Source organism: Phacochoerus africanus, chromosome 11, assembly GCF_016906955.1.
Source record: "Phacochoerus africanus isolate WHEZ1 chromosome 11, ROS_Pafr_v1, whole genome shotgun sequence".
Classification (NCBI taxonomy): domain Eukaryota; kingdom Metazoa; phylum Chordata; class Mammalia; order Artiodactyla; family Suidae; genus Phacochoerus; species Phacochoerus africanus.
The window spans coordinates 47,222,991-47,235,344 of record NC_062554.1 but is presented as its reverse complement, the minus strand read 5'-3'; the positions used below and the strand labels follow the sequence as shown (position 1 = coordinate 47,235,344).

At 38.9% G+C, this 12,354-nt stretch overlaps 1 protein-coding gene across 3 annotated transcripts in view; it reads right to left on the bottom strand.

Moving 5' to 3' along the window:
* Positions 1 to 12,354, bottom strand: part of ARHGEF12 (Rho guanine nucleotide exchange factor 12) — a 143,256-nt gene that overhangs the window by 28,432 nt on the left and 102,470 nt on the right. For all 3 annotated transcript variants that reach the window (XM_047751872.1, XM_047751874.1, XM_047751873.1), the window contains 8 exons: positions 12,155 to 12,253; positions 8,654 to 8,696; positions 8,256 to 8,361; positions 7,721 to 7,858; positions 6,634 to 6,666; positions 6,199 to 6,313; positions 5,385 to 5,490; positions 3,763 to 3,975 (listed from right to left, as the gene is read on the bottom strand). In XM_047751872.1, coding sequence (XP_047607828.1) covers positions 3,763 to 3,975; positions 5,385 to 5,490; positions 6,199 to 6,313; positions 6,634 to 6,666; positions 7,721 to 7,858; positions 8,256 to 8,361; positions 8,654 to 8,696; positions 12,155 to 12,253 — 853 coding nt within the window. The remainder of the gene's footprint in view (positions 1 to 3,762; positions 3,976 to 5,384; positions 5,491 to 6,198; positions 6,314 to 6,633; positions 6,667 to 7,720; positions 7,859 to 8,255; positions 8,362 to 8,653; positions 8,697 to 12,154; positions 12,254 to 12,354) is intronic.

Genomic DNA, 12,354 nt, shown 5'->3' with positions numbered 1-12,354 from the left:
TATGAAAAACGTGATACAGCATAATTCCCATTTTCTTTCTCATAAAAGCTTTTAGGCTTCTTCTTTATCTCTGTGTCCAAAGATGCTTTAGGCTTAGATCTTTTTAAACAATTATTATTGGAGTTCCCAGTGGGGCACAGTGGGTTAATGATCTGGCTTGTCTTTGCAGCTGCATGGGTTTGATCCTTGGCCCAGCACAGTGAGTGAAGGATCCGGCATCGCTGTAGCTGTGGCTTAGGTTGCAGCTCTGGCTTGGATTTGATCCCTGGCCCGGGAACTTCCATATGCCATGGGGGGGGCTAAAAAAGAAAAAACTATTGTGTAAAATAGATGATTAATGAGAACCTACTGTGTAGCACAGGAAAATCTACTCAATAGTTTATAATAACCTATATGGGAAAAAAGAATGGATATATTTATATGTATGACTGATTCACTTTGCTGTACACCTGAAGTTAATACAATACTGTAAATCTACTATACGTCAATAAATTTTTTTTTAAAGAAACTCTAAAAAAAAAAGAAAAAAATTACTAATTGTAGTTGGTTACAGGTAGGCCCTTTCTATATGAGGGCATGTATTCTTTTTCAACCTTGCAAAACTCTCTTCTATCATTTTTCTGACAACCTCTCCACCAATTCCTCTGCTGATGTTTTGTGCAAGCAATGGTGAACCTCTGTGATGGTTCTCTACATAATGCTTGTCTCTCCAGTTTCTCTCTCTTGATTTCTCTGATATACATTCTGAAATATTTCCTTGACTCTGTTTTTAGGGGCTTCTTTTTTCTTCTTCTTCAACTAGTAACAGCTTTGGCAGTTTGAAAATATGTCCACAAATTCTTTGATACTCTTCTCTTCAGCGGTGGCACCTAATCCTTCTTTCGTTGAGGGTAGGTTAGTTTTAGTGACTTGCTTCTACCTTGCTGAAATAATGGTGTGTATCCATAGAGACTAAGTCATAAAAACCACTGAGGCTTCTTTATCTTTTCTGGAACACTCAGGGGAAAGTCAGCTACCACGTCATGGAACACTCAAGCAGTTCTATGGAGAAGCCCATGTGATGAGGAGCCAAGGTCCCCAGCAAGGAGCTAAGTCTTCCTGCCCCACCCTCCTGGCTCCAGGTAAGCTCTCAGAGAGCTGGCTGACATTCTGACCACCACTTTATGAGAAACTCTGAGACCGAACCGCCTAGCTAAGCTGCCCTGGAGTTCCTTACCCACCGAAAAATGAGAAGCAGTAAATATGTTCTTGTGTTAAGTCATTACATTTTAGGGTAATTTATCACAAAGTAATTGATGACTACTAAAACAGTTATTACACATAATAGTTACATTAAAACTTTTTGGTCCCTGCTCCTTTTTCAGAGCATCCTATGTGTTCTTTAGATATAATAACCTCATTAATTTCCTCAAGAATAATTTAGAGGTATTTCCATAAGTTCTCATTTATTATCTAAATTATTTTCTGCTAGTGGCACTTTTTCTGTTTATTTTTTATTTTCTTTTTAATGCCACTAATATGTTTGGCATTATGTATCATCTTAGGTCTTGACTCTTAACTTTTGCCAAAAGAAAGTAATGCTATTGGTATGTAAGAATGCAAAAGTGGGCAGCTGATTGGGCTTTCTTGTTCTGCTATGTGGAAGTAGGTCCATCCCAGCTGGGAGCTCCTCTGATCAGGGTGAACCCCTTCGATGAATTCCAGGACACTAATCCCCTGGAGGACTTAACTCTCTACACAATTCATTCCGCCTTATATAACAAAGAGCACATCTGTTTTCTTCTGATGCATGAATGACAGATTGCTTATATCCTACAATGTAAGGATCAGAAGCTGCTGGTATACTTGTTTTGATTACAGATCTTCAATTAATTCATCATTTTCAGCTTTACTTCTTACTCATACTCCATAACATATCCCAACTCTGAGCCCAAAGTCTCTCCTGAGTTCTAAAGGGAAGAATGGCTCCCATCATGGACCCAAACAAATTATGGGCTCTCACTTTATGTTGTTTTATCTATCAAATCTCAGTTGCCCACTTTCAATCCTCCCCGTGTCCCAATTTTTTGAAATCTCTTATTGACTGATATCTTCTCTTCTTCCACTTATTTTCTCTTTATGGTTTCATCTCAATGAGACATGAGAGGTAGGAATTAATGCATTACTCAATCCAACATCTTCAGAATTCCACATAAGGCAAAGCCTACAGACTTTTCTACAACTGTCACCCTTACTTTTTTGTCTTAAATTAAAACTTTCCTATCCCATGGAAGGTCACCTCTTCTGCTACAGCCATCTCAAACAGAGACTGATGTTTCGGTTGTGTACTGTGTACTACAGAGTGGAGACAAGATAGATACCCTTCTTTTTCCTCAGTGCTACTTTTAGGCTACTATCTTACCCTCTTATAAAAATCCCTTGCTCCACTGAGGCTCTCACTTTCTGCATAATACCACATGTCTCCCCCTACCAACAAGCATCTAACAACCCTGAATCTTTGGCTACTGACTCACCATTTTCCTCTCCATGCTATTATCACATGAGGTGATCTCAAAATCTGTGTATATAAAGATATTCAAATCCTTGGCTCCTTGGTTCCTTACATCCATCATCTCTTGTAACCTCCCCTATACCACCTCGGTGACCACTTTCACAGATTTATCCTTGATCTTGTCATATCAGAAATTGAACTGCTTCCAAAATCACCACTATAATCAGGTCTATTCACCCAGCTCAATTTAGCTTAAGAAATCCTTGGAGTTCCCGTCGTGGCGCAGTGGTTAACGAATCCGACTAGGAACCATAAGGTTGCGGGTTCGGTCCCTGCCCTTGCTCAGTGGGTTAATGATCCGGCGTTGCCGTGAGCTGTGGTGTAGGTCCCAGACGCGGCTCGGATCCCGCGTTGCTGTAGCTCTGGTGTAGGCCAGTGGCTAAAGCTCCGATTGGACCCCTAGCCTGGGAATCTCCATGTGCCGCAGGAGCGGCCCAAGAAATAGCAAAAAGACAAAAAATAAATAAATAAATAAATAAATAAATCCATTACAACAAGTATGAAGAAATATAATAATAAGCTCTTTTCTCAATTACCTATAATAATTTCCTATTTTTCTTTACTCTTCAAATCCTTTTGTTCTTCTCACTAAACCCTCACTCTCAGCTAATAACCTCGCCCTTCACATACACTCTGCATCTCATTGCTTCTCTCCTTCTCAAAACTTTGTTCTATTGGTTATGTAGTTTACCTCCTGCATTTTCAACCTCTAATCTCTTCCTCTCAATTGGCTCCCCCTTAGCACTAAAAAAAAAAAAAAAAAGAAAGAAAGAAAGAAAGAAAGAAAGAAAACTCCAGTATCTCAGCTTTTAAAAAAATGCTTCTGTAGATGTACCCCTCCCCATATATGCATATCTGCCTCTAGCTACTGACCAGTCCCCTCAACACTCCCCATAATCTGAATTTTTTATTTGTATGACTGTCTCCCCAGAAGATTAAGCTGCATGGGGCAAGAATTCATGAATAATTATTGTATACTAACTTCTGGTACAATGTTAGTGCCTGACAGAGAGTTCCATAAATATTTTTTGAATGGATGAGAACTCAAAATTACTACCATTCAGTATAGATTTGTCACTAGTTATAAAATATTAAAATGTTAAAACTAAACTAAGACTCAGTCTTGATTAAAATAAGCTGCCACTCTATTCTTAGTGTAATTGTTTTAAAATCCTGATACTTAGTTAAGTTGAAATACAGCACTAGCTCACCCATATCATTCTCTTTCCCTCCCTCCTGGGAAAGAGTGGCCCCTGAAACCACAGAGGACGTGGAATTGGCTGGCAGGTATCCAACGTCTGTTCCTTCACTTGTTAATCCACTCTGGCGCAACTTAGCAGAATCTTGAGGTTCAGGACTCACAGAAGAGGGTGTGGCTAAATGCTTAGGGTGGCGCTGCTTCTGTAGTTCCATGGCTCTGCCAACTGAACAGAAAGTAATGGTTAACAATTTGTGTTGCAAAATAGCCAAAAAAGAAAAGATGATGAAAAGAATCCAGAAAAATATCTGGAACATGGTGGGCCCTACAAAAATACACATGAATTATTCCACAGAGTGAGGAATAGATAAATAGACAGCTACAAATAAGAAGGAAGGGAGGAAGGGAGGGAGGGAGGAAGTGAAGGAAAAGAAAGAGAAAAGAGAAGGAAGAAAGGAGGAAAGAAAGAAAGTGAGAGAGAGAGAGAGAGAAAAGCAGGGAAGGTGGAGGAGGATGAGGAGAAAAGGGTGGGTGATGACAGAAGACAAGGGAGAGAGAGAAGAGGCAGAGGAAGAAGGGTCATGAGAAAAGGAGCTGAGGAGAGCAGTGGTGGGTGGGGGAAGTGGGGGTCCCAAGAGACAGACACATATGAAGCTGTATTCATTTCTATGACTGAAGATGAAGCCTTTTAGCTCTGTGAGTTCTTAGCAAGCCTCGACCCTACTTCTCCCCAACACTCACAACTGTATCATCACAGTACACCTCAGAGACTACGAAGAATAATCTCTATCCTGCTCATTATCCCTGCTCACATAAGTCACCATGAGAAACTAAAGACTCTCAGATCATCATCCTCACAGAGTTCTGTACATCCCTAATCCTAAAAGTCTTCCTTCCCTAATTCCCACATCTCTTCTTTCCCCATGGAACTCATGGTCATCACCTATGAAATGTTCCACTCTCCTCAACCTCTTCTGTAAAAATTTCCTCCATCTCCTCAGCGTTTCTCAACAAGGGGTACTACTGACGTTGGAGTGAGGATTCCCATTCTGTGGGACATTCAGTATCACTGTATCATAACACCTCTCCAACTCCAACCCTGCCAATATTTTCCACCAAGGCACTACCCAGCTTGAAAGCCACTATACGACCTAATTCCTCTTCCCACAGTAGCAGCACCCCTCTCTTTCAGCCCTCTCTAGACACTGACTTTCTCCATTAGGCCTGAGGGTGGAGAGACATCAGGAAATAAAACACAATGAAGAGGTGGAAAAATTGCGGAAGCACGGATAAAATGAGTAATACATGTATAAAGGTTAAAGCATGGTGGAGAAACTCATGCACATTTTGTTTTATAAATTTAACAATCAAAACTTGAATGCAAACAAAATCAAACAGGTAAGTAAATTATATTACGGACAACTAATGGAATACTCTATTGCCATTAAAGAAGATGTTTATGACAACTGTGAAGTCACATGGGGGTTTAGGTGAGAAATGACAAAGAAACAATGGAAAGTTCGGTGGGAACATTTCTAGAACATCTTTCTCTAGTAACCCATTCTAGCTAAAGGAGCCTCAGATGTAAAGACAGCACAGAATGGTGGGAAAGTGGCATTTCACACTTCAACATACTTGCACTATTGTCATGACGGCTTGGTCTCCTTGGGGGTCCCAAGATGCTAGGGAATCCTCTTCGCTTCCCTTTTTCTTCGCCTTCCCTATCTTTCTTCATACTTTGCTAGAGTCGAGGTACAATCAAAGCAATAAGAGATACATAATAGAGTGCATTTCTATTGCTGCTTTCAAACATATAAATACAATTCTAATGGTCAGGTGAAATAAATTGGTTAAATGTACAGGAAAGACACACATAGGGCACTCCTTAGAGGCTGGTACACAGTACCATGTACCCCTCAAATTCAAGATTTCTTTTCAAACTCTTTAAAGCTGACACTTTTAGAAAGTAGCAAGGTAGTTTCATAACATATTTACTGGGAGCCTGTTCTAAGCAACTAATTCATCTGCTGAACAATATTTACTGAGCTCATAATGTGTGAAGGCACTATGCTAAAAGCTGGGGATACAGCGATGAGGAGGTCCTTATTCTCATCCATGTTTACAACCTAACAAAAATGAAACAAAAACAAGTAATTACCAGCCCTGACAGGTACAATAAAAGAAAAAAAAGTATAAGGGCATAACAGAGTTGGGGATAGCTCTCTGTGTAAACCTCTATTTTCATTTTTTACACTGTCTAATAATTAGATAATATATCTGGATGTCTCACTAGATTTTCAGTTTCTTGAGAACAAGGACCTCATCTTACACCTAACTGCGGCCTGCCTACCACTTAGTCGCTGAGAAGGTAAACACTAAGAAGAAAAGCATTTCAATCAAATGTAAGGAAGTACAGAGACCTAATACACTATTATTATTCTTGCCTTACCTTGATTTTTGGAAGGAATCCAATCCGACCCCTCTTGTGCTCCAAATTTCGAGGTTCTTTCACTTTTACCCCCAAATGTTTCATGTACATAAGAATAACATATTGCATTGTCGAACTGGAGGGAAAAGGATTAAGTAAAATAAGACATCTGAGACGGGATGGAGCGCAGAATAAAGATATCAAATGACTTCCAAAACCCCAATGCTCAAATTCTTAGAATTCATCAAGTGAAAAATAGGGAAGTATCTATTCACTGTGAAGTGTAAAGGATTCTATTCAAGATACTAGAATATTAGTTAAATAAAATACAGGTCACCAGAGGGATGCAGTCTATGTTTTTAAAGTTAAAAGAAATAAATCATAATGTAGGACTGACAGCAGAAAAGATAGTTTCTTTTTTTCCTTAAAATTCTAGGGAAAAAATAATTATATTACCTCCTATCTTCTTCTACTGCCTGAGCAGTCATCCTAAAAATAAAAACATTTTTAGATGAAATATTAAAGTTTAATAAAAGAATTGTTATTAAACTCAGATACCTGGAACAACAAAACAAAGCCAAATGCTTTGGGACCCACCCTAAGTATCTGTCACCTGGTATAAAACATAAGAAAACTTCTAATCCCTGAAGTAACTATATGCTTTTCACACTCATGTCATCAACTGTAAATATTTTATAGCAAGATATAGTTCCAAAGCCTATGAATTTAAGCCAATGCAAATATTCAACTTGTTTTTATCAGTTAGAAATGTTATAGTTACCCATTTTACTAATACCCAGAGAAACATACAAGAATATCATCTAAAATACCAGCAACAATTAAAAATTCCACCTTTTCAAGTGTTATGACAAAATATATAGCTCCACACAACAATCTGACACCCTCCTAAATGTTCAAAGTGGATTTTATTTATTTATTTTTTGGTCTTTTTGCCATTGCTTGGGCCGCTCCCATGGCATATGGAGGTTCCCAGGCTAGGGGTCCAATCAGAGCTGTAGCCACCGGCCTACGCCAGAGCCACAGCAACGCGGGATCCGAGCCACGTCTGCAACCTACACCACAGCTCACGGCAACGCCGGATCCTTAACCCACTGAGCAAGGGCAGGGACCGAACCCGCAACCTTATGGTTCCTAGTCGGATTCATTAACCACTGCACCACGACGGGAACTCCTCAAAGTGGATTTTAGAGAGTTCCTGTTGTGGCTCAGTGAAAACGAATCTGACTAATATTCATGAGGATGTGGGTTTGATCCCTGGCCTTGCCCAGTGGGTTGGGGATCCAGCATTGCCGTGAGCTGTGGTATAGGTTGCAGATGCCGCTTGGATCCTGAGTTGCTGTGGCTGTGGCTGTGGCCAGCAGCTGCAGCCCCTATTCAACCCCTAGCCTGGGAACCTCCATATGCTGCAGGTTCATCCCTCAAAAGCTAAAAAAAAAAAAAAAAGGAAAAAAAATAGGTGGACTTTAGGTATAATTAGCATCTCTGTAGAGAGCTTATTCCTACCTATATTTCTATTACTTACAAGACTTCTTCAATTTTGGCAACAATCTGCTCTGCACATGCCCGTTCCTTCTCCAAAGTTACACGGTCCTTGTCTCGCTCTGCATCAAGTTTAGTCAGTTCGCTTTCAGCCAAGGTCAGCCCCATGCTACGCTTCTGTCTAAAGAGAATAGGAGAAATTTCCTGGGGTAGCCTAGAGAAAAACTATCTCCCTCTGGAGATGTTTCATCGGAACTTCCAAAGCTATGAATTAAAATGTCACAATTTTCTGTATCACCTAGGACACCAGAAGAAAAAAAATTCTAGAGGCAATCACTCAACAGAACCCATATCCTGAAGGAAGACACTTAGCACAGACAAAATACTAAGCTCAAATCCTGACAGCAAAGGAATGGGGACTATGGACTCTCAGTACCACACCAACCCTTTGACTCTAGATATTCACTTAATAAGGACCATATGCTAAGTCAAAGACTTACTTAATGTATAACCTCTTCCTACCTAAAAAGGAAGTTAATTCGGAATGACAATATCATCTATCTTACCACCAAGCTTACCGAAAATCTTCCAAGTGCTTCTGCACTTCTGGGTGGACTCTTTCTTGCATAGTTTGGATATAGTGGCGATGCAGATCCTCAGGGATAAGCTCAGGTCTTCTTTTTTCTGCATAAATAAAAGGAAGGCAATCACCAGCTCTAAAAGCATATTCTGTGCATTATAAATGGCAATATTTGGTACAAACGTAACTTGAAATAAAACAGAGAAGTTAAATATGTTTTATGTATTTCATCTCAGAATTCATATTTCACTTACCCTTAAATGCATTATACTGTTTTTCTGCTGTGATTAATATAACCTACTAGTCACCACATGACAGATAAAACCTTTAGAGAAAAACTTGAGCTACATATCTATAGAGATGTAATTCTCCAGCATATTGGTACTCCAGACTTACCTAGATCTACTGATATTTCATCAGGAACAGAAACTTTCAGGTGCTAAAACAAAAATGCAAACAGAAAGTGAAATTATTACTAAGCATTTTTCAGGATGAATATAAGTATTCATACAAAATAAAGATACAACTTAAATACCTACTTTTATAAGCATATCCATTCATAAGGTCATTTTCTGAAGGGGTCCACCCATCTAAATTTCACAACTCTGGAATGTTCTATTGTTTAAACTTCAAAATAAGCCCTCTACCCAAGGATCATGTTATAAAGGTAATATCTACAATTGTTTTACTAAATGACTGAATGCTTCTGTGTCTTCCTTATTCCTGTTGGCTTTGGCTTTCTATAATGAATGAATACTGGCTTAAGCTTTCTAGACTCATCGGCTAAGATAATCAGTTATACATCATTTGAATCAATATAGGTAAAAAACGATCTCAGTATTATCATATGAAAAATTTACTCATACATAACCATGACTTTTACTTGCTGTATTTAAGATACTCATTTTACAACACCATGATATTTCCAATCATCTTGCTATGTAAAGCTAAAAAGCCCTCACAATAATAGCCACACTCCTAATGAAAAGGTATTAGATATCAACGTTGAGGCTCTGGGATCTGAAATCTCTATTTCTTACATCTACATTTCTCCCTATTGAACAAAGTTGACTGTGTCATAATTTATGTGTTAGCTAGAATTGGTTCGCACAACCAGATAATTTTGTCCTGTTAATTTGGGAAATGTCTTGGAAAAAAATACTTTGCATTTGGAGAAAATATCTTAACTTCTTCATGTTTACTTTGTATTGTATACCTAGTTAAGTCATAGTCTTCCAGAATTTAAACAATTACCATAAGATCTGAAATTTTACATTTGAAAAGCCACTGCTAAAAATTAAGAGATTGCTAATATTTATTGGAAGAACAGTGAAAGGGACTTCAAAGTTTTCTCTTTCTCTCATGTTGCCATGTAGTAGCTCGAATCAATTTTCCTGATAGCATTTCCAGCACAAATGCAAAAAAGCACATATATGTTCATTTCTGTATGAAGGTATTTATATTAAACAAATATCACCTGGGCATAAAAGAATAATTAGCAAATTAATCTATCAGGGTTCTTACACTTTAATATTAATAAATATATAAATCATAAGCGACAAAATATAAAGTTTTGACCTAGCATGAAGCACTCTTAAGAAATGTGAAGTTCAAATATATTTCAGGAGTTCCCATCGTGGCGCAGTGGTTAATGAATCCGACTAGGAACCATGAGGTTGTGGGTTCAGTCCCTGCCCTTGCTCAGTGGGTTAACGATCCGGCGTTGCTGCGAGCTGTGGTGTAGGTTGCAGACGCGGCTCGGATCCCTCGTTGCTGTGGCTCTGGCATAGGCCGGTGGCTACAGCTCCGATTTGACTCCTAGCCTGGGAACCTCCATATGCCGCGGGAGCGGCCCAAGAAATAGCAACAACAACAACAACAACAACAACAAAAACCAAAAACAAAAAAACCAAATATATTTCAATGTACTGTCATTTGTTCATGGGAGAAAATTATCTTTTTTTTTTCTGTCTTTTTTTGCTATTTCTTAGGCCGCTCTCGCGGCATATGGAGGTTCCCAGGCTAGGGGTCTAATTGGAGCTGTAGCTGCCAGCCTACACCACAGCCACAGCAACGTGGGATCCGAGCCGTGTCTGCAACCTACATCACAGCTCACCGCAACGCCGGATCCTTAACCCACTGAGCAAGGGCAGGGATCGAACCCGCAACCTCATGGTTCCTAGTCGGATTCATTAACCACTGCGCCACGACGGGAACTCCAAGAAAATTATCTAAATAAATATAATGTGTGATATTTTGAACAATGGCACTATAATCAGAACTCTAATCCATTCAGTAAATATTTGACCACTCTGTCAGGATCTACTCAGTGTTGAGGAAGCAGTAGTGAACAAACAAGACAAAAATATCTTCCCTAGCGGAGTTTATATTCAGGGCAGAAGAGTAAGAAAAGAGACAATCAAAATAAAAGAAGAAAATATAAATTCTACGGACAAAAATAACATGGGAAAGGTAACAGAAAGAAAAAGGGATGAAATTTTAGGTAAGTTGGTCAGGAAAGACCTCACTGAGAAGGTAATTATATTCAGCAACGTGTAGGGGTATAGGCAACTTTGTAATAAAAGACAAAGGAAACAGAGAAAGAGATAAAGAAGAGGAGCCAAACTGTTTATCTGCATGTGTGTTTGTTTTAAAATAGGAGAACTAAAAATTTCTGCATTATAATGTAAATGATTCAGTAGAAAACAAACAAAAAAATGATGACGCAGGTGAGAAGGGGGATAATTGCTAGAGTAGTATCTTTGAGTAGGTATGAAGAAATACAATCTGGATAAATAGGGGAAGAGGCGGCCATAGATGATAAAAGCAGAACAATCCCTTCATATCATCAGGAGAGAAGGCAGAACATATGGTATGATGCAAGTAAGGTGATATACCTGGTAGAAGTTCTCTTCTGTATACTTTAAATTTCTCAGAGAAATAGCAAGGTCATCAGAAAATAACAGGAGAGGAAGTAACAGAGATTTTAAGAGAGAGAAGGTATGAAAGTTATCAAAGAGAACTGCAAATGTGAAAGGACTAGGGACATGTGGCATGATTATCCAGGAAGTATAAAGGGCTGTTACTTACCCACAGAAAGGCTAATAATAAAACATATTTCTTTAGGAGTTCCCGTTGTGGCTCAGTGGTTAACGAATCTGATTGGGAACCATGAGGTTGTGGGTTCGATCCCTGGCCTGGATCAGTGGGTTAAGGATCCGGCATTGCTATGAGCTGTGGTGTAGGTCACAGATGAGGCTTGGATCTGGCATTGCTGTGACTGTGGGCATAGGCCGGTGGCTGCAGCTCCTATTAGACCCCTAGCCTGGGAACCTCCATATGCCACAGGTGCAGCCCTAGAAAAGACAAAATAAATAAATAAATAAAATAAAAATAAGAAAAAAAAAATATTCATTTAAAAACTATTAATGTTTCTATTGGTAAAATCAAACAATATTATTATCCATTATCATTTATAGGAGAAAGATGTTTCCCACCACTTTTTAGTTAAATGTGTGCCCTCAAACTTCAAAGAGGCCAACCGGAGTTCTATTATACAAGTATTACCCTTTGGATCCATATATGCATATCTGTATGTATGCACGTATGTATGTATATTATTGGTGCTCCCTTTTTCATTCCCTCATCATAAATATGCACATGTATAAAGCCAAATATACATATATATCCCTTAAAACCTACTGTGAGGATTCACAGGCCTATAACTAATCTAGAAATGATTAAAAAAAAGTAACAGTCAAGAGTAACCAATAATTGAGATATAACATAGATGTGGGAAAGCACAATAAAGTCCAAAAACATGGGAGGGAAGATGTGAAGTGAGAGGCCAATAATTCAATGCATTAAAGCAAAGATAATATTAACTTGGTAACTTACTGCAGATCGATCCAGGAAGAACTGATGAAACTCAAGGAAGACACGACGAGTCTCCTTAGAATTGGTTTGTTTATACAGGTCCGAATAGAGATAACAGAGCTGAAAGGAGAGAAGGATATGGGGGTAGGAAGGGCGGAAATCATGAAAAGTGCAATCTGCTAGATCCTCACTGAGTAGGAATGCTTGGAACAAGTAGGTCA